Genomic DNA, 27329 nt, shown 5'->3' on the forward strand with positions numbered 1-27329 from the left:
CATTTTGATGGTTATAGACATTCACTTGGTCCAGCTCCACTCTCACACTGCTGTTATCTTGAGTCAGTCAAACTTCCCGTCATTTCCAGAAAATGCTGAATTTGATCTCAGATGTATTGTGGTTTTGAAGTCATCAATAACAGAGCTGACTGGACGAAAGCACTTACCTGATTCCTATGGCAACTGTGAAAACACACACTCAGACAAAATCTTTCGCATCTCTCCTTGCTGCTCCAATTATGCTCCGAACGCACACAGCTGACAAACCCATTTCACTCTCCTCTGCCTTTGTTTTCACATTTCTTATTCAGCAGTGCTGACTCATTATGTCGGGATAATGAGGTGGCTATTGTAATTGTTGTGGCTGAATTATTTACAACACATTTGGGCTGTTACGAAACACTTGTAGTGTTGTTCTGTGCGAGAATATCAAATTGACATGAATCAGTGGGAGTGTAAACAAATCTATGTGCTTCAGAAAGAGCTGTTAAACCCTGAAGTCCTTTACCAAACATCAGAGCAAATTATGGAGAAAGATGGTGTGGACACTTATTGCAGTTGTCAGGTGAAATGCCCTTAATGCTACAAGTATTCATGAGACAATATATAGATTTGTCAGATTGTATCAGTCTCACCTGTAATCACAGATTATTCAATGTGACAGAGGCAGCGAGTGAGGCTGAAATTGGTTCTAACTCAGAGTGTGGATCTTACTTCAAGAGAACTGTCTAATCATCCTGAACAATCAATTAGACTGCAGAAACGAGTGCTTCACTAAACCTTGGCTAAAAATGGATATAAGGGTGACTCAGGATACAATACCTTACCAAAAAATACCACACAATACTTGAACCCAGTAGTGATAATACCAGGACGCAGCACTTCTGCAGTAACTTGACATATTCAAGATAATAACATAATGCTATATCAAAATATGTGATGAAATATTAGAAATACTCCTTAAGTGAAATGTTTTTATTCCCTGCAATCTCATGTCAGTTTATACCCCTTGGATGTATTTTCAGAATAACGGAGCAACGATCACCTGAGTGTGAAGCTTGAGTATTATGAGCTCTGCCTTCCTGAGTTATAGGTCTAAAACTACGGATTAGCCAACCTTGCAAAGCAGATGGATATGCCCTTTTCTGTGATTCTCACTGGCGAATCCATCTTGCAAAGCTCCAGTCTGAACAATTTGGGCCCTGTTAGAAAGTGAAAGGACCAATCAGTGACGAGGGGCAGTACTTTCGGGCACGGCAAAGTCATGACGTAAGCGAGCAGCAACAAGATGGTGCAATTATGGCGGAAGAGATTAGCGTGGATGCTGCTAAAGCCCCAGTTTTATCAGAACTTGACCACATGTCCTCGTTAAAAGAACTAAGAACAGCAGCGAGTTGTTTTCTTTTCAACAACAAAAATCGTACTGACATGTCTAGAGTCGCCATGGTTCGCGTTATGCAGTTCTCTGTGGAGTTTACTCCTTTGGCAGGGATGCAGCTTGGTAGCGACTACGTCACGTGTTTTGTTGCTCTGATTGGCCCGTAAAGATGTGACAGACAGAACGTCCATCCAATCACCCTCCGAGTGTTTTTCAAAGGCTCTACCCTTTCTAATCTCTGTCTATTAGAGGTGTTCCAGATGGATGTGTGAAACAAATCCATCTGGCGTGCCAGGTTACAGATCCAATCCAAAATTAATTTCCAATATTTACAATACAGTGACGTTCTGATACTTTTGCATGAATGTAGTGTGCAGTAGCTAATAATGTTCCTACACGTCTATTTCCCTATTCAGCTAAATGCTCATTTAAATTTAATTTAACCGACTAGTCTAAAGAGGAGAAAATATTATAAAACATTGAAACAACATCATTTTGTCATTAGGTGTGTATGACTGATAAAGCGTGGCTAACATTAAAAGCTAATGCCGCAAGCCTTCATTCCTCTTTGCAGATTTTTATCATGCTCTGATATGTGGCCTCTCCTCACTTCGGTTGAGTAGTCAAACATGAGTTCAACCCTACATACCACTTTACTCCATTTACTTCTTGAAAAACTGTCATATCATGCTGTTCATACATTACGCTAAACCTTTAGCCACTGCTGAGCTTCTCATAGTTCTGGTGAACTGGGAAGCTCAAACAGGAAGGCAGGGGCCAATAACTGAAGCTACAGCGGCCTCTAGTGGCAGGAGGTTCATTACACTTTAAAAGAGCGTTATGACCAGGATTTCAAGCCTGTGTTTATTAAAAAAATGATAGGTAATTATTTTAACCGACTCGTAGATCTCATGCCAGTGAATCTGATAAACTAATTTAACCATTTTACAGTCTAACCGCACGCCTCCCTAGATGTAGACAATGCAGCTAGCATAGCAGCGAGCAATATGAGAGACAGCAGCTCATGCTGAGTCCACTCATCATCATATTTTACTCAGACACTAAAACCCTGCTTTGTGCACTGGAACACAGTCATGATGGAACAGAAAATGTTGGTCTGCTGAAGCATGAAGATTATCCTGGAGAGAAGGGGCCTTGCTGAAACCCTTGAAAACAGCCTCATATCATTGTTGGAATATTACTGTCAGACAGGTAATGTTCTTCGGGCATCCTCCAATTCCAGACTTGCTCATCTGAAAATCGTGAGTCATCACTCCACCGAAAACGTTTCCACTGCACCACTTCATCCATCGCTTGGCACTGGACTTGGGGATCTGAGGTTTGTGTGCAGCTGCTCGGTCATTGAAACCTTTTCTAGCACTGTTTTTGTCCTTGGTTTCTGTGGAACTCTTCAGCTATTGGATCAGCAGACCATTGGCGACTTTGGAGCACTATGTGCCTTCACAGCTGTTGACCCCACTGTGTGATTATAGGTGGTCTTCACCTTCACTGCTGAGTTGCTGTTGTTCCTAAACGCTTCCGCTTTCTAATAATATTACTTGCAGGTGACTGTGGAATCTCCAGCAGGAATGAAATATCCCAGACCTTCATTTTGCAAAGGTGGCATCCATAACAGCACCACACTTGAAGTCACTGAGCTCTTCAGAACAACTTGTTCAGTATCACAAATGTTTGTAAATGGAGACTGCATGGCTAGATGCTTAATTTTTACACCTGGCTAAATACTTTTGTCCATATAGTGTATGTTGTGAGAGCACTGGGAGGAGTTATGAAGCAGCAACCCTGTAGATATCTATTGATTAAAATACTGATAATTGGCACCAGACGTTCAATGATTGTGTCACAGACAGCAGCACACTGCTGTATTGATTTTGTTTCACACCCCTAATGGTACTGACCCTCTTTTTTAACCCATAATTTCAGCTGTTTCATGTTTTGATATTCAACTTTAGTGTTCCTTTTTAAGTCGACATGATAGTGCAGCAGTGCTCCTATATTTTGTCTAAAGGCAGCAGGTTTGCACCTCTTCCATCATACTGTGAACCATCTGAACCCTCCTTGTGTCTGATGCCCCGGTGAACCCGGAGTGTCAGCTTGAGTCAGCAGCGTCCACGGGGTCAGGCCGCAGGAGGACGGCCACACAGCAGATGGATCCCAGCGTGCTGCTAAAGTTACATCCTCCTCTCTCCACCCAGTGCTAGCCTCCTCTTCTTCACAGCCGCTGCCCTGTGTGGGTATGAGCGTCTGTGACGGGCATTTGTTAGCAGGTTCTCACCTTTCAACAATAAGAATTGGCAAGAGAGCGACTAGCAATTATGTAGGATGACAAAACAGATGGTATCTTATTTGCTTGGGAAATTATATGGCAAACGATTTGCATATCATAACAGAAATTCTCAGCTAAAGAGATTCATAAGCGACGTTTCCCACTTTTTGCCGGATGCAGGGTAGACCCATACATTAGCATTCAAACTTTAATCAATGCCATTTAAATTTACCTGGTTACTTTAGATAACAATGCCATCAGAACTCAAATGAATGCATAATGAATATTAACACAAGCTTGCTAATGAAGTTGCAAAGAATCATGTATTGAATTTAAATATCTAAACATGATTTTAAAAAAGAGGTTAAAGGAAGTGCACATCCTACAGCAGAGATGCCAAACTTAACCACAGCAGGGGCCGAATTCTGAATTGGGGTCAAAAATGAGGGCCGAACAAGGTCAACATTTAACCATAAACTGTCAACCTCACTTTCACTAGCAATGAATTATGGGAGAAAAAACCTTAGCATTTATGATAAATGATTTTGAGATTTAAAACAGTAAAAGTAAGTGTCAAAGTCAAAATCATGTTTTTAAAAGGCATGTATACAAGAAAGAAAGTTTAAATCATGGTTTTTAGTGGTCAAAACGTGAGATAGAAATTTGAAATCATGAATTTTATAGGTCAAAATATGAGATAAACATCCAAATCATTGGTTAAAAATGTCAAAAGTTGGGAAAAAAATTACATCTTGAGTTTTACAGGTCAAAATATGACTTAAAATTTAAAATTGAGGATGTAAAAGGCCAAATTATGAGATAAAAGTCAAAGTAAGGAGCTAAAAAAAGGTCAAAACATGAGAAAAATAAATTAAAAACGTGAGTTTAATGGTCAAAATGTTACTTAAAAATTCAAAATTGAGGACCTAAAAAGGAAAAAAAAAAAAAAAGAAAGAAAAGAAAAGATCAAAACTCAAAAATGTGAATTGAAAAGGTCAAAATATGAAATAAAATCTAAAAGCATAACTTTGCATGATACCTGTGAGATGCAAAATTAAGAATATGAAATGAAAACTGAAATTAAATTTTCCTCATTCCTGATTTTTTTATCTAATTATTCTATTTTTTACTCTTTCTTTTTTTTTTATGACAGAACAAGGATATTTTTAATAATCTGAGCTTGGTTTACATTTTTAAACTGGAGGACATTTACAGACCTCAAACCAGTGGGCCAGTTATAATAAAAATATGATATGACCTGGTGGGCCAGGTATAACTGTACCATGGGCCGGATTCGGCCCCTGGGCTTTGAGTTTTTATTTATTTATTTATTTATTTAACCTTTATTTAACCAGGATTTATTCCCATTGAGATAAAAAAAATCTCTTTTACAAGGGAGTCCTGGCCAAGACAGCAGCATGATAAATTTCGGATATATGACATTAGAACAGGACATAGAACAAAGGTGCGAAAATCGTGCGCACACTGGTCAAATGTCCCCTAATTCTAGCTTTGAAATCTCCGAAACTAACACAACGCTTAAGTTTAAGATGACCCTGTAACTCTGACCAAGACGATGGAGCAAAACCATTAAAAGCTCTTTGAGACAGAGCGAGTGCGAGGGATCTCATACATGATGAGTGCATGAGAACAAAGATTAAAGCTACTTTGACACCCCTGTCCTACAAGGTGAAACTAGAAAAGCATTCAGAGAGCACAGACCTCCACCAGTAGCCCTATCTCCCAATAGTGAAGAATCCTTTAAAAAATTCCTGGATCCGTCCCCATGTACCCTCCACCACGGCATCGCCGATTACTCCCTCCCCGGTGAGGTGGAAACACGGTGAGGCAAAGCATTGGCTTCGCAACGGGTGCCAACAGATGCACCAGTGGTCTCACCGGACGACTGGAAGTCATGGCAGAGGGTGAATATTCCTCTATTCCTCCAAGCATTGTGAGTATTCTTGCTACAATTCGCTCTCTTTCTCTCTGTTACGCTCCGACTTATCTCCTCGATCGGGTGTGCGTCTTTCAAACTGTATAAACTCCAAAACTTTGAATAGAAACACACCAAAAACTGCTGCTGGGATTGAAGTTACTCATGTCCGCCATCTCCTGGTGTTAAGTGGTAACAGCGCAGACCTCCGCCATTGGCCCTATCTCCCAATAGTAAAGAATCCTTTAAAAAATTCCTGGATCCAGACGGTGATCCGGATCACTCCCAAAATCTAATGCCATGCCATTTCTGACATTTCCTGAAAATTTCATCAAAATCCGTCCACAACTTTTGAGTTACGTTGGTAACAAACAAACGAACAAACCCACCCGATCACATAACCTCCTCGGTGGAGGTAACCAGACCACTGTCACATTGAGACCCAGGCCCCTGCAAACATCTGTTGTGTTGATCCTCATCTGCAAAGTCCGAAAACTACTTTCAAAAACTAAAGTGCATTTTATTTTACAGTGTATCAACTTTTCTTGCAGAGATTCACTGTAACTTGAGCTCTAATTCCAGAAACCTTCATCAGAGCTTCACACTTGAACATCAACATATTGACATAACTTTGAATTTAAGATGGCTTAAATATCGGACTGCCTGAGCAGCACCCTTTATTTCTTAGATGACACCCTTTCTTATTATTGGCATTGATTCCTGCTCTGCAGTGACAGCCTGATCCATTTAGTCCCACTGTCTAAGTAGGCAAGTACTTGCTGCTCTGTATTGTGAGCTTAATTTCATGCACTGTTATCAATCACTTCCATTACCGCGGCCCACCTGCATGTGACAGCAGAGGTAATAAAAGGCAAACTAAAGCACGGAGAGTGTTTATGATGAAGCATGCTGCGTTCGTCTATCTGTACTTTAAGCCCTGCTCTCGCACTCTACTAGTAGGAGAAAAGGCACAAGTGTTTTGATTGATAACCCCTCCACTGTATCATTTCAGTTCTTCCCCATGCATTTATGCGCTCCTTCAGTTACTCCTTTGTTCCCTCTCACAGCGCTTTCTATTGCCTCTCTCAATCAGCCCTGCCAGGTCTATAAATACAATGACAAACTGGCGCTGAGTTTGAGGGCGACTCTTTGCAGCGTTGTGCTTCATTGCAGAAACTAAGGCACGACATGGAAACTGTGCAAAACACAGTAATGCACATTCCACTCCTGCTCTGATATACGACCAGTGGAAAGGCTGGGCCTAATGAATATAACCAGAGTAATATGCTGGAAATGTCAGAGGGGCTTGCAGCTGAGGTGAGATGTAGTGTGAGGCTGGATTTCAGTGTCCAGATCCTAAAGTGATATTGTAGTTCCATTGCCCTAGTTACTGGATCCAATTTAGGGCATCGCTCAGCCTTAAATTTGTACCTGTCTGCAGCAGCAGGGAAGCCTAGTAAAGCCGTAACAGGATGAGCGATCGACTCATCTGTTTGTAATGGGCCTGAGCTCGCTGGACAGCGCTCATAATTTGACCCGGAACCAGCTTTGACAGAAACAGAGCGCCGGATTAAGATGTATTCCCATCACACCTCCCCCTTCTCCCCCTTCTCCTCCTTCTCCTCCTCCCTGTGCAGCCCTCAGCCTGCAGCCCCGGCCTGCTCCCTCTGGCTTTTTCCCCACCGGCTGCTCTTATTTGCTGTGAAATTTCACATTAACCTCCAGTAACCTGCGCACCAAAAGCAACTTTCCAATCCGCGAGCGCTCCTCTCAAAAAGATAATCGTTTTCCTTGTCATTTCTCCGTCCAGGCCCTTCCATCCAAGAGATAAACTCCAGTACTGGAAAGAGCAACAATTTGCAGCAGGAGCCCCTGCACCGCGGAGACCTTATGATCCCATTCTGCAGTATCAGACGTTTGGGAGATGAGGTAAGCTTGTTTCTTCGTGCTCTTTTTCTTGTTATCACCCTCCCACAGGCACACAAACATAGGATGAGCACTCCTTGGGCAAAAAGCATCAACTGTGCTTCAGTTTCGTTTTGAGTCCAACAATTAGTTAGACAAAAATAAATCCCATCTCCTGCAAAGCGACACAGAGGATGTGATTGAATAAGAATCTTCTCACCGCAGGAGAAACAGAGGGTTAAAGGCAGGTTTCAAGCTTCTAAAGGCTTTCTCTATTTCTGAATAACTTACATAATTGTGTTTGTTTTGTAGACATCAGTAATCTTAGCAGCTTGTCAGTCTGTATTGTTGTTCTCTCCTCAGCATGATGAGCTGTTATTGTACCTAATCTTCCCAAGGACAGTGAATGGCAGATACCATAATAGAGAGCCTGCTAAAGTCCCCTGGTATCTGTAGTTGGGAATGTCACAGACAGAAGTGAAGGGCAGAGAAGAGAAATACAGGCCAGCGGGCAATAAAAAAGGGAGGATTACAGGTTTTTTGTGTGAGAGACAATCGAGACTGTAATTATTATGAATCGTTTTTGCAGCAGCAGGCAGCTGCAGGAAGAAAAAGTCTGGAGAATGTGCGGATCATTCAGTCATGGCGAACAGACTTAGCTCGCCTGGAGTCATCAAAGTCCTCAGTTCAATGACTCCTGTTCAATTAAAAGCCCATTAAAGAAGAGGTGCCTGGTTTCTGCATTTAACCTTACTTCTGCAGAGCTGCAGTCACCTTTTTGCCCGCAGGCCATCATTAATGAAAGAGCATTATAAATCAGAAATATGTGACCATCTTTAATGATGAGTGGGTAATTTGATTTAGTCAGTGCAAAGGTAAGAATGCATCATTCCAGTTTATGTTATACTGTTTTTGATGTCTAATCAAAGATGGCTAAACATACTGTCAACCAGGTGGCATGACCTTGTTTAAGTGATGAAATCAAATTTGGTTCTCGTCATCCAGATAAAATAGAACCTCTTCCATCTTATTCTTAACATGGACTTTACAACAGTACTAGCCTGATGGCCACACCAGGCCTCCCACAACCTCCAAGAAGACAATTAATTTCAGAAAATGTGAAGAAGAAAATATTTTGTGGTAGTCAGGGTGTCTGTTTTCCTCGAATCCCTAAAAATGTTGAAGCAACACCAAAACAATTGAAATTTAAAACTGTTTAATCATTAATGAGTACATTTGAAGAGTTTTATAGTAATCCACAGATCAGCTTTTATTAGTGAACAGTGAACAAGGAGTTCATGCTACACTATATGGACAAAAGTATTCGGACGTCTTATTACACCAACAGGGACTGTAATTACATTGTATTCAAATGCATATACTTTAAAATAAAGTCGGCCCTCCTGTTGACTGTCCAGGCCAGCCAAGTTCTTCCAAACCATGTCTTTAGTCCTTGCTTTGTGCACGGGGGTAAAGTTAGGTTGGGAGTAAAAAGAGTCTTCCCCAAACTGTTGCCACAAAGTTGGAAGAATTGCATTGTCCAAAATGTCTTGGTATGCTGAGACAATAGATGGTAAATGGACTTGTATAGTGCTTTTCAACACAGTCTAAAAACTCAAGGTGCTCTTACACTGCAGGTCACACCTACCCATTCACACCCATTCATGCTACATTCACACACTAATGGCAGAGGATGGAGAACTGGACATTAGTATAAGCTAAACCCATTCAGATGCATCCATATGCATTTCCACACCATCGTTACAGCAGCATGTTTGGGTCAAGTGTCTTGCCAAAGAACACATTTACATGTGCTGCAGGAGCTGCAGGATCGAAACCACGACCTTCTGATTGCACGGTGACAGACTCTACATAGCGAGCGGCAGTCGCCCCATTAAGATTGGCATTCACTAGAGATTAGAGGCCTAGCCCAAACCCTGGTAAAAAGCCCCATACCATTATCTCTGCTCCAGCAAACGACCCAGTTGGCACAGTGCAGTCAGGCAGGTAATGCTCTCCCAGCATCGGTCAAACACAGGCTCACCCATCTCTGCCAAACAGAGAGGCATGATTTATCATTCCACAGAACATGTTTCCACTGCTCCAGTCCAGTTTTGGTGTGCTTTACACCACTCCATCTGAAGCTTGGCATCGGACTTGGTTATGTGAGGCTTGCGTGCAGCTGCTCCGCCATAGAAATCCATCCATGAAGCACCTGTTGCACAGTTTTTATGCTTACATTAATGCCAGTGGAGGATCAGAACTCTTCAGCTATGGAATCAACAGAACATTGGAGACTTTGAAGCACCTTGCGCCTTACGTCCATGATTTTACTTGGTCTTCTGCTTCGTGGCTGAATTGCTGTTGTTCCTCAACGCTTTGACGTTCTAATGATATTACTAACAGATGACTGTGAACATCCAGCAGGGATGAAATTCCATGAACCTTCTTTTTGCAAAGGTGGCATACCTGGGTGGCTCTTTAGATGAAATGTTGCTGACAGTTACCATGTTTTTTGTTGTTTTTGCTTACAAAAAAAACAATCCAGGCACCATTTTAAATGCACTGATTTAGCACCAGTATTGAAAAACCCAAAGGATGCCAAGTCCTGGTTTTATGCATTTTAATTTGGAAATTCATTTTAAAATCAGAGGCTGAATGCACTTCTAATTTTGTGAACTGCAACTAACTATAGGCGCAATAAGGTTGTAATTTAACTTCTTTATTTAAATGGGTAAGCAGTAGGAAACAGGATGAAAAGACTGGCTTTCACCATAATATCTCAAGTGTTTTTCTCTTTTTTCAGTACTTAGGAAAGACCCACAAGCACAACATTCCTCTTTTAAACACTTTTTTTTAATACTCTGACTGATCAGGGATTACCACCACTCTCATGCTCAGAAGAACATGCATTTCCATGGTTACAGAGGGATTATTATGAACATATAGGTTGCTAACAGTATACATTTTATATAAGATTTCTTCCCTTCCTTCTTGTCATATCATACCACTTATGTCATAGCACCTTTCCTACTCATATCTCCTCGGGTTCCTGAAGAAGTTGACCCACCTTCCCAGCCACTTTGACAATCACCACCTTAGACCACTCACAGCTGTATTGAACCAAACCTACAGCATAATTGCAGCCAAGTTCATTGAGCTCATCAGAGCCCTAAAAGTCTTCTATAGCACCCCAGCGGTGCTGGCAGTAAAAGTCTGGTGAAATCTGCTTCTTTCTGTGAACACTTTCTGCTACTTTGATGTTCCTCTTGTTCTTCAAAGAGCTGCTTCAGTGACGTAACCGAAGGAAACTATGTCTGTACTCGGCTGTGTATTGATTTCCGTGGAGCTACACAACAAATGTCCAGAGCTTTTATCATACAGCTTCATCTTGAGAAGCTTTTGGGACTTCGTTTGACATGACAGCTTTTCCTTTAGATTTTGAGAATGTATCTGATGACAGAAAATAAAACGTCAATCAGGAAATGCCATGTGATTGATTGGCAAAATAGAGGGGAATAAATGAAAAGAAATCTGGACTTTTAACTCTGGAAAGTACTACACCCATACTAAAGCACTCACCGAAAAACTCCAGGGAGAAACAGACTGCCTGATCCCCGGGCGCTCACTTCTCTTTTGTCTTCAGTGCCATTTTTTTGTCGAACCAGTTGATTAAAAAGAGGAATTTCCTAAAACCCTTCCACTCCAGAGGCACTCTCCGCTGACTTTATTAATTAGCGGGCTCCTTTTTCTCCCTGTCCTCCTCCTCCCTCCTCATTCCACTCTCGTCTAATTTTTCTGGGTGTGAAAAAAGGACTCAGAACAAAGCGGCATGGATGAAATGAATTGTTATCCCCGCTAAAGCCCTCGGAAACTTCTCTTGGCCGTCAGATTTGCTCTCAGTGTCTCCGCCTGTCGCCATTGTTCTTTGACACTGTGTGATATGAACGCCACTGGCGGCGCTGATTACCCCCTCATCACCACCCCTCCCAAACCCCACCACTGCAGCACTCACAGCTGTGGTTCACTTTCTGATTATGAAAGTTATTTGAAAAGGACCATTAAGGCGTTTGCTGCGTGTCCACTGGGTCTCTTTTATTGAAAATAAAGTAACTCAAGATTTCTTTTATTGTACCATTATTACAGAGCTCTTCAGCTGTCACCATGGTCTTATTCGGGTTCTTTCATGTCGGGATTAGGCGTGTCCAAAGCCATTTTCTTTTGTGTGACTCCCCGTGGCAAAGGCCCTGAGATGCTATGTGACTAGAATGAGCGTAATGCATCGACAAAAGTGTGAACGAAAGATTAAGCCGAGTTAGAGAAGGAGACAGAAGCCCGAGATGACAAGTATTAGACAGGATGGTGGCGTGTGAAGAAGGAGACTCTGGGGGAACCATTAATCAGAAAGCAGAAAGCCTTGTGACAAAAGGAGACAGCTGATGGCGTCGATGCTGCAGGCTGCTTTTTGCCTCTGTAGCTTGTCGACTTCTTATCTTAGATGGAAATTTAAACTTGAAAAACATTAAAAACGTTCAACAGTTAATGCTTTATCGTTCTGATTTTAGAGTTAGCAATGCAGAATGCTGTCACGGAAAAACGGATAATATCACCTCATTTATTAACATGCAAAACCTTAATCTCTCAGAAAATACCTTCAACAATAACACTAATTGAGTTTTTGGCGATCTCATTGGCTTTCTTCCAAGTACCTGCATCATTGCAATATGACTATTGCAAAGTCTAAAATGAATAAATAAAATGGTTTCATGAAAAAGCAATGCTTTCATATTAATGCTTAGTAGGTTCATATGATCGAAACATCACAAGATTTCCTTTGAGGTAGAAACTGTCTCACGAGATCAATATGCCACAGAGATCCAGAGAAGCAGCTGCCATGACTGAAAACAACACTAAACTGGAAATGACAAAGATAATTACAAAGACCAGGAGCATCTCCCTGATGCTTTCGAATTGTTAGTGTTGCAGCTAAAAAACTGAGATGATCCTTGAACCTGTGGAACCATCGCTCCCTTCCCTTCCTTGCTGGTCGCACGAGATGTCAATCAGAAACTTCAGGTCTGTAGTGAAACGGGCCGTTGTACAGACCACTGCAGCTGTAAACAAAGCAAACTCAGTTTGAGTGCCAAAGATTGCTCGTTTCCACTCGCAAAAAAATTAAGTTAGCGAACATGCTTCAGCTCATTCAGCAGACATGTCCACACCATCCTGGAGCAGATTTTACTGGCTCATTTTTCATGATTTTGAAGCTTAATTTTATGAACTTATAGATTTTTTATTTGACTGAAATTTGATTTAGAGGTTTATAACACAGTGACCTGTGATACAACAAACCTAAATCAATTTAATTCACTTTACAGGGTCTTTAACAGTTCATAAAGTACTACCAAAGTAATTGAAATGCTTGTACTATCATTGTAATTGTTGCTATGAGTGCAAAGCGTAAGAATTAAGGATGTGACACACTATAAATGCACAGAGATCTGATTTGAAGTGCTGTTAAAAAGCAGAGTTTGATTTAGAAAAGACAAACTATTTTGAAGCAGTCTCATTTCTTCTGGTTTGGACCTAAACCTCGTCTAGTCTCATCTCAACTCGTCTCGTCTCATGAGTTAAGTGTCTGGTCGCATCCCTGATGTTTAGCAGTTGGAAGGAGACCTGAGTAAAATCCCATGCTGTCACTTCACAGCTTCACTTTTGATGCTTTCAGGCAAAACATTTGTCAAACCCAGATTCATTTTAACATGAGGTAGAGCAGAAAGATATCAAAACTGGAGTGTCATCGTGCATTACATTTCTTATGTCATACTAGTGATGGGGATTCTGTCTCTTTTTAGAGATCTGGATCTTTTGGCTCCTAAACCGGTCTTCATCAGGTACCGCTTTGGCCTTTAATAAATCAGAAAAATTAACTATTTTTTGACCCACAATTGATATGAATACATGTATTTTTTGAAAACTGTTAGACTAAATTATTTAACTCTCAGAATAATACGATTTTTACATATAATTTTATATAACACTGCAAGTTAAAGACAATGTAGTCTAGTGGTTCTCAAAGTGGAGTGTGGTGTCATGATGGTCCGGCAAGCCAAATCAGCATCAGCTGATGAAGAGGAGCAGTTCATTTACGTCACCCCAGATTCAACAATACAGTTGCAGTTTAAGCCAAAGACCCCGTTAGGTAGGGGAGCCCTGGCTACACTCTTCACTTTTACAGCTCTCACCAGTGTGAGATAGCTTTTTCTGCTGCTGCCTCAGTCCAGACAAAAGACAAATAAAATTTGGACACTGAGAATGAATGGAGAGTGGCACAACTGCACAGGACCACTGACCAACCCCAGTTCAATAAGTATAACTTTTTAATATGTGGAATTTTGGAAGATTTATTTTTTTTTACATTTAACAAAAAACACAATGCAAGTAGTCTTCTGTGATTTCCGTTAAAATATAAATAATAATAAAATAGAAAAAACAATGATTTGACAAAAGAATATCCCAAATAAATTAGACTCTAAATGGGGACAAAAAATTAACTCAAAGAATGGCTACATCTTATAATGTTTTCTATATAAACTATGTTACACATTTGGCACCAGTCCTTGTTTATAAAGAACTTATTATAAATATATTATCATATATATTTTCTCCTCTTGTCTCTCTCCAAGTGGTGCACGGAGGACTTAGTGATGCCCCCCCCCCCCCCCGGCTTTTCTGTTATCTGATTGGTTACGAGGTATAAACACATACACACGCACCTACACACAAACATGGAGTCAACCTAAGCACTTATGTTAATGAGGAAGTGTTTTAATGGTGTCGGCTGTGGCAGAACAGTGAGGAGAAATGATCCCTCCTTTATTCTGTGGTCTGTTGACAGCTTATACTAAAGAGCCGGCACATACAGCTGGCTCATTCATGACCGACACATCACTATAACGTACACACCTAGTCTATGAAATAAAAGGTATCTAACAGAGAAAAGTTAAACGTTGTTAAAAGAAATTCTTCAACTGATCAAAAATAATGTTCAAACCAAAAACGGGTGCATTCTGGGTCCATGATTACACTGGCGTGATTTCATCATCCTATCGCTATTTTTTTGTCACATGACAGGTTAAAGCAAAGCCACAATTTGCATAGCAATCGTTCAGTGTTTTGTTTGACATCAATAGGTGAGTTAAACAGGAAATATGATCATTTGAATTTTTTATAAAAATTCATTTTACACCTAGGGGACAATGGACCATACTGTACAGCAGCGGTTCTCAACCTTAGGGTCGGGACCCCCTTGGGGGTCGCGAGACACTAAGAGGGGATCTCCAGATTCCCTAAAAACAACTAAGAATATTTTTCAAATTCCACTGTTGCCACTTTACACCAATTTTGTCCAATTTTAACCAGTTTTCATAATTTTTTTTCCCCTCAAATTTTAACACATTTTTGCCATTTAACACTTATTTTTGCCATTTCAAACCCTCTCCACCATTTTTTCTGCCTGTTTTTTGCCACTTCTAAACCAATTCCTGACACATAAGCCAGATGTTGCCTCTGTTGACCCATTATTGCCACTGTTAACCCCTTTTTTCCTCTTTTTATGCCCAATTTTTCCCATTTTAACCACATGTCACTATCTGATATGCCATTTTTTGCCAGTTTGACCAATTTCTGCCAAAATCTGCCCATTTTGTCTTTCTAAGTTAGCACTATTTTGACAGTTTATATCAATTTTTCTTCCCATTTCACCAGATTTCAACCCATTGTTGCCAGTTTAAAGCCTTTTCAGCCGCTGTTTAATTCCCTTTTACCACTATTTATGCTGCCACTGTAACCCATTTTTGCCTTTTGTCGGTTATTTTTTGCCATTCTTATGTAATTGTTGCCACTTCTAACCCATTTCTGCTACTTTTAAGATCCAATTTCACCACCTTTTCCATCATTTTTTTTCAATTTTTAACCCATTTTAATTCTTTTTTTTTTTGTTTTGTTTTTTTTGACAAAATAGATTTACATTTTTAAGAAGGCTAAATACTACACATACGATTTACAAAAAGGGACTTGTTTCATTGATAAGAGTGGTTATTTGTTCAGGTTAAATATAAAGTATGGATATCACAGCTTAACTTAACAATAGACCATGATTTTGTTGACCTCTATGGGCCCCCAGTTTGTCTCAGCCCCAGAAAGCTCTCCCCTTGATCTCCCCAAATGGACGGCCTTGTCTCCACATGACTATTCTTGAATGTGCATGGCTGTGTTCAACCACCTTCAGGTACAGTGGGGTCCCCAGTCTCTGGCACCTTTACACCTTTACACCATCTCATACAGTAAGTTAAATTTAAAAAGCTCAGGTAGAACAGAAAAAAAATGACACCAAACATGAGCATGGTACCTTTTCTGAGTGGTTTATATTGTCAAAATAACAGTATTCACAAAATAGCAAAGTAGTGAGACATCGTTGGAGATGTAGGTTAGGTGACGGCCGTGTAAACCTCCCACTAATGCATATTCCTCAAGTGATACTGGTGATTAAAATACTGCTTTATCAAACACCAAGTGGGGCTAGAAGCAATTACTCAACAGTTCTCAGCCAATGATAAGGCTGATTTCACCTGATAACTTCTGGTTATCAGCCTGCAATGAGTTCAACAGTAATTGATTGAAAAGTTTGATTTCGGGGGTCTTTTGGCCATGGACAGGTTTCAAAGTCTAGGGAGATATATGCACATTTTTTCCTATGTATTTCTTTTCAAGGGGCAGACGTGAAGTCTGTACTTATGGATATTTGTTGACCACAACATACTGCTCGACCAAATGAGGAACTGGATGGCACTTCCTGGCACTGTACTAAACTGGTTTAAAGGGGAGGGACTACTTGTTGTCAATAGGTGACTTCACATTTAAGTTGACAAAAAAATTACATGTGGCGTTCCCCTGAGCTCAATCCTGGGATCTCTCCTGTTTTACATTAACATGCCTCTACTGGCTTCAATAATAGAAGATAAATTATCATGACTATGCAGATGACACACAGCTCTACATTTCAGCGTCACCAAACAAATACGGCCTCGTAAAAGCACCGGCAAATTTGACAGACAAATGAATGAGTTTTTGTCATTTTGGGTTGAAGTTACCCAAAAACTCCACATAGTCTGTGTCTGCAGCATTGCACGTGTGTGCTGTGGTTTGCTCTGACCGATCTTGTGCACCCTAGCCTACTGGATGCATATCTAGAGTGATGCACAGCAGGAATTGTAAAATCATGCACTAACAATTAGTTCAACATGAAATGAGTATATTAACTCTGTCTTTCTGATGCTGATTTGCTGTGCACTGTGATATTGTGTGACGTTTTGTGTGATATGACACTGGAAGCTGCAGTGACTACAAAATCAGTACCATAAACCAGCATGTGTACAGAAATATACCCTGCTAGATGCTGTTTGACTTACAAGTGTGAAATTTACATATTCATGTTTGATATGGAAATCACCAAGAGGCTTTTTTGACCCGTATGACTCTCCGTACGTCTCCTCAGCACTCTGACATTTGGTTCTGGCACCAATGTGCTGCATAGTAACTCTCTAATAAAAGAAAAATATTAGCTCAAACTTGAAGTAGGACCTATTTCGAGACATAAATCCACTAACCTGTCCATGACCGGTCCCTTTTTTGTTCTTTCTGCTGCTGTATGTATTCAGATATATATCAGATTTCCTTATATTCTCCATAAAGGGATTTAAACTGGCATGGAGTAGGTGGACTGAAGTTTTTCAGGCTTCAATGGTTAGAAAATTGAAGATAGCAAACAAAAACGCTGGACTTTTGACCTGGTCTGAGCTAATAGGGAAATCTTCTAAATCCAAATAATCCTTGATACCGTGATTTTACCGCACAGCTTGTCATTTCTGCCTCACCTTGTCTTGAGACTCGTCTATTTTGGCAGAGCAAATGTCCTGGAGAGTCACCACAACAAAAATCAATAGAAAGAAAGAGAAAAGGAAGAAGAAAAACAGCATGCTTGATGAAAATGGCAGATTCCTGGTGGAAAGTAGTGCCTTCACAAAAATAGAGCCTATCAACTGCAGCAGGGATTAAACTGGCAACCCTTCCTATTACAAGTCTAACATTACACAGCCCAGCCAGAGGGAAAAACAGGTGTAGAGCTGTAGAATGAAGGAGAATGTACATGGCAGAAAATGGGGAGAAACAGGAGGCAGATTTACTTTTTAGGCCTGTAGTCTGGGATGCTCCTGTCCAGGGAGATGCGATCACTTAGCTGAGCGTTGTAGCCGTACTCCTCGTACTTCCCCTCGGCATCTCGGCTGTCCTCCCCCAGAGTGGCAGCAGCTCCCCCCTGGCCAAGGCCTCCGGGGCCTTCAACCAGCCCCATGGGCTTTGCCAAACCTGCAGAGGAAACGACACAACAAAGGTACGATCACACGCATGAACGTGGCAGAAAGCAGAGAGAAGCAGGCATGTGAGAAGAGAAGACATGCAGAGGGGGATGTGATTGACATTTTTCAGTTTGAGGAGATTGGTGTATGGCAGCTCTGAGACCCAGCAGGGCTCATCATTACTCTGTCTGTCTGTGAAAATGCTGCCAAACACCCACATGGACACAGATGTCACAGAAGAGGAGCAGGAAGTGAGAACCACAGAGGAACCAGGGCAACAATGGAGACTGGGAAAAATACAGCAGACAGCTGTAAGCAGGGCTTGATGTAAAAGATTGTGTATAGAATATTGTTTTCTGTACATTTGTGCAAATTGGAATACATTTAAAAGTCTGCAGTGTTACTTTTACTTGCAATATTTGCAAGTAAGAGCCAAAGTCACATAAAAAGTCAAAAGGAGTCAAATGAGTTCTTGCTGCAGTGGAGAAAGTGATGGTGTGTCTGAAGTCGCAGGGGGGCAAAGCTGTCGAGAGATGCGACCTTCAGAGCTCAGCTCAAATGTTACGTTGCATAACAATGTATAACAGTGTGTTCATGGTTGTACTGTAGTGTGGGTCTCCTCCAATTTTTTGAGAATATTCTTAATGGTACAAAATCACAAAAATAAACCAGTGCATTTGCATCATTTAATTATTTTTATTTTGGTCTATTTAACCAGGAAAGCCTCATTTAGAAGAATGTCCTGGCCGAGAGCTGCAGACATGAACCATTAACATCAACACGGATCAAACAATCCTGAGTCACAGATCAGAAAGTCATCAGTCTACAGCCTGATGCATCCTCCCCCACTGCCTTCAATCTACCTCTGAAACAATTTAAAGCTCCCCAAGACATAAATTTTCCTGCAAAAGATCCCAGGTTACAGGAGCAGCATACCTGAACCCCCTTTTACCCATCTCAAGATGAACCTTGGGCACAGATAGCAGGTGAAAATTTTGTGACTGAGTCCCAGAGTGAAGACTGTAACTTCTAGAACTTTTCACATGAATAAAATAACACAAGTTTGATAGAAGCAGATTTAGCAAAGCCTTATAACTGAGGACATGGGTGTAGCACCGGGGGGGATAAGGGGTACTGATTAACCGGGCCCATAGTAGGGAGGAGCCCTTGAGAGACCTGCAAAGAAAATTGTGTTTTTATTTATTTTTTCTCAGTAATTAGTGTGATTATTGAATAAAAAACAACTAAATGAACCAGTCTGACTGAAATTTATATCAAATAGAGTAGAAATACAATGCTGGAGGGCCCTGTTCCTCCCTTAAAAATGTCCAAATGTCCAGCGCTGCAAAATAATGCAAGTAAATTTAATCTAACCATAGTCAAATTATTGCTCATAAATGGGGAAATTTTGATTCAAAAATACATTTAAATGCAGAGATATTTGTAGAAAATGACACAAAATTTGTTGATTGGCTAGCTGTGTAATATTCTTTCTGGGGCCAAAAATCCATAGCTATGCCTCTGAATGAGGGTATGCCAATGATTTAGCCTCTATGTGGCCAAAGAAGGCCAACCAACTCCATCACACAGAACACAATGATGAGTCAAGGACTCAAGGTTTGTTATAAACCTCCAGGGTGCACAGTACATAAAGACTTAAGGCAGGGGTGTCCAAACTTTTTCCACTGAGGACCGCATAAAAAAACATATAAGGATGGTTGGGCCACTTTCATGTGTTTACCCTGAAGATATTAAAGTTAGTAAAACCAAACTTGTGATGGTTAAGACAGCTTAGCTTAGTCGATGGGTGTGCTTAAATGGCTATATAATGGCTGACAAGGCCAAATAGCCAATCATTTGAAGGACTTTAATGAGGCCAATCAGATTTCAGGGGGCCCTGGCTGGCACTGGTTACTACTGGCTCTGCCCCAAAACACCATCTGGACTGCTCTTTCCCTCCGTAATTCATCAGGGCGTTATATTTGTTATTATTTTGGTTGCCAATATATTTTCCATCAACAGTGTTTTCCTAATTTAGCCACAAAAATACTAAAAACAATTAATTCATCTTGTCAAAATGTTTGTTTACAGAATTAGCAAAAAGCACAGGCTTCATGTCTAAGTTTTTAGAAATTGCTAAAGCCAATCAAAAAATGGTCTGCAGGCCACATTTGGCCCCCAGGCCATATTTTGGTCACCTCTGACTTAAAGCATTGGGAAGATCATTGTTAGAGTTTATACTGTTTAACCTGCTGCTTCATCCAAACATCAGCCGTACGCGATCAGTGAACTGTAGTCTGAGCTAATTTTGTTTGCTGCATACAGCTCAGTATTAAATACATTGATTTCTACAGAGACCCGCAGTCCACCGAGGAGCTATTCCATGCTAACCGAGCCCTAATGGCTCTATATGCTTTCATTACAAGAATTAGAGACACAGAAAAACAACCATGATGGCTATCTCCACAGCACTCGCCTCATTTAGGTCCTTTTATCTTGAGAACAGAGGCCAGATTACGTTTGGAGTGCTTGGTGACAGACAGCCAGTTTCTTGTTTGGCTCTTCTGGTCTAAAACAACCTCATTCAGCACCAGATTTAATGTGTCGGACTTAAAATACCCCTCTGCTCTCATTAAAATGACTCATGGCTGTGATTTAACAGACCGTCACTCTGGTGCTCTGACAGTGACATTTTCAAAAGGGAAGAGAAATGAGGCGCAGAGGCAGAAATTACATCTTGGCTACATGCTAACATAATAAATGTGTTTTCAAATTCAGATCATTAAAAGACTGCATGGGAGGTTTTTGGTTAGGAAGGGATCCTTAATCGTATGTTGATTTATTGACCTTTTGCAGTGTCTATCCTGACTGAGGCCAGACAGAAAAAAGACATTTCTCACTGCATGTCTGTGCTAAATAAATAAATCTGTCCACAAAAACCCTTCAGTGATCTGTGTGGTGCACATTTTGTACAAGAAAAAGCTATAAATGTCAACAATTTTTACCTGAAAATCATTTTATGAGGCATCAAAAAACATTTTCAAAAGCAACGTCTCAACAGAAGCATTAAATGGGCTAAAACTAAAGCTAGTAAACACTGGCGTTATGGTGTTCCTCCTTTTGCAGGTGACCCTGAACCAAAAGAGATGCTAAAAAAGAGATTATACTTGCAAATGCCACCTTGAGTTTTTCTTTAAATCTTCAGTGAAATCTGAAATATTCAGACCCCCCATCACATTTTTAAAGTTTGGTTTGCAGCAGCCTCATGCCTTAGCTGAAAAAAAACATTTTAATTCTCATGAATCTACACTCAGTACGCCATTATGACAAAGTGACAACAGAATTTTAGACATTTTTGCAAAACTCTGAAAAATGAAAAAAATGAAATCTCACATTGATTTAAGTACTCAGACCCAGGAGTGTAGCACGGGGTTTTTAGCCCCCAGAAAGAAAATTACACAGGGCCCCCCTTAACTGGCTCGCTAACCAGCAAATGTTCCATCATTTTTACAAATGCCTATGCATAGGCACACACCTCTCTATACAAGGCCTCACAGCTGACATATCAGAGCAAAGACCAAGCCACAGAAACTGTCTGCAGAGCTCAGAAGCAGGATTGTTGTAAGGCAAAGATCTGGGGAAGGCTACAAAAAATAATTCTGTCGCAGTCTATGGCACATAGACTGGATGGACGTCTCTCTTCAGTGCAAAACACATGAAAGCCTGCTTGGACTTTGGAAAAAAACTCCATATAAGGAGCTTCTGTCTTGCCACTCTGTCTTATGTCATTTAAATTTTTCATAAATTTGTAAAAATATCTAAAATTCTGTTTTCACTTTTTCGTGATGGGGCACTGAGTGTAGATTCATGAGAATGAAAAGGACTTTTCTTTTTTTACAGTAGCATCAGGCTGCATCACAACAAAACTGAAAAATGTGAAGGGGTCTGAACTAAAATACTGCACTAAATACTTCTTTGTCACTGCACCTACACCTTTAAGTTTCATTTCTCATGCTGAGGTGTTGCAATCTGCTACTGAAAGCACCAAACGTCTTGATTTGGTCGTTCAAAATGAAAGAACACAAGCAAAATAACATCCGCAAAACTTTTCTTGTAAATGATTTGCCAGAAATAGCATGTTTATCATTGATTCAGCTTAGCTTTTGCAGTGAGAGCTACTGGTGAGTGTAGAGAGCCATAGTGTTTACAGCTGCTTCTCTGATCTCGTTAAATCAAAACAGCCTGCTTCACTGAACCATCATGGACTTAAATAAGAAAGTCATCAGTTTGAATACACCTTTAAACAGTTGTTATTATATGAATCACTGCAGCACTGGGCTTAAAATGAACTGAGTGAACTGTTGCAGCTCAGGGTGTGTGGCCGACAGAGATGCTCTGCAAACTCACTGTATGTTGCTGTTATTACAAACAGCAAACATCGAGCAAAGTCGCTGTACCCCACTGCTGTGCTTCACATTCATTACACTGACAAAAAAAGAGCATTTGGCTTGTTACCCTGCTGTTCTTTAGTGTTGGAGTGAAACATGCTGGTGCTATGACTCAGACTGAGTCACATGTCTGTCACTTATCAGTTTGCTGTGCCAACGGTTGCATCAGTTATGCATCCTGTATGCACTACAACACAACACATGCTTTTCATCCAGTGACGACAGTGCTGCAAAAATCTATTCAGTCTAGATTTTTTGTCTTCTGGTGAAATATAGGTTAAATGAAGCAATGAAAATACATAGTGAGGTTCTCTGATGAATGTGTATAAATGAAGGACGTACATCAAGTCCCTATAATTTAAGCTGTTTGTCTCTTGTTGTCGACGTCACTCCTATCTGTCTCTTCTAGCTTCGACTGGTTAAAATTCCATGAAACTGCAGGATAATATCAGATAATTGCGATGCCAGCCAAGCTTGCAGTGTGGCCTCCACAGAAAAATCGAGCCGCGTCTGTTCTCATATCAACAGATGGACACACAGACAGTAAGTAAACAGCGCATACCAATGAAGAGCTCAGCTCTCAGCCTCGGCCCTCCAGGAGCTGCAGAGTAATCACCATATTTGGATGGCCTCGAATCCTCGGGTGCTACTGAAGATTTGTAATTGGAGCTGAATGGCTGCAAACTGGCTTCTCCCGCGAGAGGGATTTAGCATGCCCTGCACCAGCCAGTGTGGTGGCATTTTGACAAGCATGGGTGGGGTTCACGTCACGGACAAGCCATCTGGCACAGCGGCAAAGTGTCACACAATAACACAGATACCCTCCAGGGCCGGAGACTCGAGTCTGGAGGGCCTTTTTGTCTCTGTGTGAGTTTTGGAAGCAGGACAATAGCTGCCAGCTTTGTTTTTTGCGTTATTTTGCATCCACTTCCTCTCTCTGAAGGAAGAAAACTCCATTATGGAATGAGAGGCCTGAAAATCTGATACACTGCCTTCTGTCTGACTGAAGCACTCCTGCAGAAGTTTAAAAATGCTACGGATGCAATCGCTTGATGCAAAGCTTGTTTTGTGACATTTAAACGCACTTTTGAAGCTTTATCTGCAAAGTTTGGTTCATCTTTTTCAGTTTAGTTGCTTTGATAGAGCCCAGCAGACTATTGGAAATATTTAAATTACTCTTCACAGCTTTGATCCATCTTTTATGCTCGCTTAGTTTTGTCTCTTCCTTTAAAATCTATTTAAAAGAAAAACTACAGTTGTGCAAAAATTGAATATGCATGAATCGATCAACGGAAAAACCCATAAGCTTCTTTTACAGAGCACCATTTTTATAAATCCACTAAAGGGCTGTTTGCAAACAAAAATAGAAGCTCTTAATACATTTTCTTGAAAAAAGCAAAAGGAGCGTGCTGCGTGTATGTGGGTTGAACATCGTGCTAACTCAGTGAGGATTAAGAGCTATTCCCCCGGCGACTGCAGGAGTTAAAAATGTATGTGCACATGATCCTCTGAGGCACTTTGTATAAAAGCATCCTGCAAGTGGGCTGTTATGTTGCGGTCAAAAAAGAGATGACAATGAATAAAAGCCTACACTCTAGTGCCACGAACACGGTAAGTACAAATGCACAAACACTGTTTTTCAAAATAGCAACAAATATGATGTAGATCTTTTCCTGTCAACTAGTTCTTCATTTACTACTTCCAATGTGAGATTCACACTCCAAACAGCACATTAACACTTTCATCCTCTTACTGCAGTCAGTCAAACCCTGACATCTGCTTCTGCCTCTCCACCAGAGACTGGAAATGTTTTCCTCAAAAGTCAGGCGCCAATTTGAATCTCATTGTGTCTGAATATGCCTCCGTCTCTGAGCTCGCTCCCTAAAAATCCAATCCTCCAAATCCCTCCGACACGCTACATTAAACCCATAACCGCTGTAAATTATACAGTAACCTTCAGAAAGTGTCTGATTTGGCCTTTATAAGATCGAGTCTCACACTCAAAGATGACCCCATTTTTAATGAATGATTTAGGAGTGAGAGTGGATTTGTGCGTGTCCAAAGTGACACAGCAGAGTTCTAAATATTGATGGTGAGGGGAGGATGGATGGGGGGATTCAGAAAGAGGAAAATAACTGCTTTAAGAAAGGTTTAAAGCCTTCAAAGGCCAAAACAAATCCATGAAATATTGAAAGCTTGAGGAAGAAACTGCATTAATTCTAGCACCACCACTCAAACCACAGCAGGCACGTCAGGAGACAAACCACCATGATTTGGAAATTGGTTGCACTAGATATCAAATTATCTCTTAACAATGGACTGTTGTTTTTTGTCAAATTTAAGCCCTTGCATAACACCACAAGTAGCACAAACACTCAGCATCTGTGCAAAAACAGCACAAGCTGCAGAAGCAGGAAAGTCTCATTTCCTCTCGCGTACCTCCAGCTCATTTGTCATCAAGCTTTAGTCATTATTTGCTCATATAAAAGCCACATTGTGCATCAGTGTAAAACTGTGTTCATGCAGCTACATTAATTTCAACCTGTAAAAGACCCCGCTCATAATTTCAGCAAAGCTTTCGCTGCCTCTTTGTATCAGACTTTCATCCATTATCAGACTCCAAATGCATTTTCAACATTAGCAGGTGTTTTGTGTGTATTCTAAGCACTGTGGAGAACGCATCTGCAGTCTAATATTTGTAATCATTAGACCTGCAGAGCAAAGCTTCTATCTGTATCTGTTAATTTCACACATAATAGCTTCACTCTGATCTGCGCTCTGATTCACACCAGTTATGAAAGTCTTTATATCATATGAGCTAAGCTATTTAAAGTAACTCCAGAATCAATCTATTCATTATCTATACCGCTCTGGAGGCCAGACCCTATCCCAACTGTCACTGGGCACCCTGGACTGGTCACTAGTCAATCACAGGGATGACCTATAGAGCAGTGGTTCTCAACGTTGGGGTCGGGACCCCATTGGGGGTCGCGAAACACTGAGAGGGGGTCCCCTGATGCTTTAAAAAAACTAGGAATATTTTCTAATTTACACTGTTGCCACGTTACACCAATTCTGCCAGATTTCAACCCATTGTCATCACTCTTTTCCCACCAATTTTGCCGAATTTAACACATTTTTGCCACTTAAAACACATTTTTTGTCAGTTTTAAACCCTTTCAACCACTTTTTTTCTGCCTGTTTTGCCACTTCTAAACCAAATCTTGCCACTCTCTGCCTATTGTTGGCTCTGTTGACCCATTATTGCCAATATTAACCCCTTACCACTTTCTATGCCACATTTCACAATTTGCCTTCTGCCTATTTCTGCCTCAGATAACCCTTTTTGCCAGTTTATATTAATTTTTCATCCTACCTTTGCTACTTTAATGCCATTCCAGTCACATTTTTAATCCCCTTTTACCACCTAATATACCCGTTTTTGACACTGTAACACATTTTTGCTCTTTTTGGTTATTTCTCTCCACTTTTATTCAATTTTTGGCACAACCCATTTCTGCTACTTTTAAACTCCTATTTCACCACCTTTTTGGCCATCATTAACCCATTTTATCTATTTTTAATGTATTTTAATTCTGTTTTAGACAAAAGGGTTTACATTTCTAAGAGGGCTTCTTACTGCACAAATGAATTAGAACAGTATTTTTTTTTCTTTGACAAGAGTGGTTATTATTCAGGTGAAATATAAAATACCACAGCTTAACTGTACAATAGACCATAATTTTGCTGGCTGCCCCCCCAATGGGCGGCCTTGTCTTCACATGACTATTCTCGAATGTGCATGACTGTGTTCAGCCACCTTAATGTACAGTGGTCTCTATTTTTATAGTTCAGGCCCACAATCCCACTCAAAAGCTCAGTCGAAACTGTGAAACCCGTTTCAGACTGGCTGAGTGTTTTTGCGTGTGTGTTGCAGCTCATATCCCCACCGGCACGCACCTTCATAGCTTTCACACCAAGTGCTTGTTGGCTCCATCTTCCTGCTATCACAGCCCTGTCTTTCTTCCCAAGTTTGTTCATGTTAGTTCATATCAAGGTTATAATTGTTTTGTATTTTTACTTAGTTTTATTTTTATTCCGTTTTCACTTTCTGTGTTTCATTTCAGTTTAGTTTTTATTAGTTTTGACTGTTGGTTTGTTAGTTTAGTTTAGTTTTCATTTTGCAGAAATACTTCGTTTTAGTTTATTTTTTATTAGTTTTAGTTTTTTTATGGATAGATGTCGGGGCTGAGTGAGCGTCTTACATTTTTTAAAAACATATTCAGGCTACTCTTCACTTATCATTTATTTATTTAATGATGATGTTTGAATAAAACTCCAGACATAAAACTACCACTGTGTGAAGTCTTAACCAATCAGAAGGTAATTTTACACTCCTCAGACTTGGGTGTCAGTGTCAAAGACTAAAACTAAGGTTATGTTGTCTCAACTTTTATTTCATTTTAGTTAGTTTTGTCAGTGCACTATACAGTTTTAGTTAGTTTTCTTTTCTTTCTTTTTTTTTTGGCAAAGGTTAGTTTTTATTTAGTTTCAGTTAACTAAAATGATTTTTTTAATTTTAGTTTTAATTAACTATAATAACCTTGGTTCATATCCTTTAGAAAACTGCACTACAACCTACTCACCAGCACACCTGCTCATGATCCAGTTTTTAATTTGTTATATTCCTGAGTTCTTTGGAGTTTCTGTGTTAATTTTACATGTGTTTTTCATGTTCTAGTTTTATTTCATTTTTTATTTGTTGTCAGTTTTTCTCTTCCATGTTGATATTTGTTCCTTGTCCCCTGTTTCATGTGTAGTTTGACTCCCCGTGGTTGTATATGCTCCCTCCTAGTGGTTCTTATGTTCTGTATCTCTTCCTGCTCCAGTGTTCTTGTGAAATGTTCCATCTTTCCTGTTTTATTTTGTAGTTGCCTTCCCTTGTGTTTGATTCCAGTTT

At 40.3% G+C, this 27329-nt stretch overlaps 1 protein-coding gene across 1 annotated transcript in view; it reads right to left on the reverse strand.

Moving 5' to 3' along the window:
* Positions 1-27329, reverse strand: part of galnt9 (polypeptide N-acetylgalactosaminyltransferase 9) — a 204809-nt gene that overhangs the window by 157417 nt on the left and 20063 nt on the right. The window contains exon 2 of the mRNA XM_041788115.1: positions 17751-17931. Within this exon, the coding sequence (XP_041644049.1) occupies positions 17751-17931 (181 nt within the window). The remainder of the gene's footprint in view (positions 1-17750; positions 17932-27329) is intronic.

Source organism: Cheilinus undulatus, linkage group 5, assembly GCF_018320785.1.
Source record: "Cheilinus undulatus linkage group 5, ASM1832078v1, whole genome shotgun sequence".
Taxonomy (NCBI): domain Eukaryota; kingdom Metazoa; phylum Chordata; class Actinopteri; order Labriformes; family Labridae; genus Cheilinus; species Cheilinus undulatus.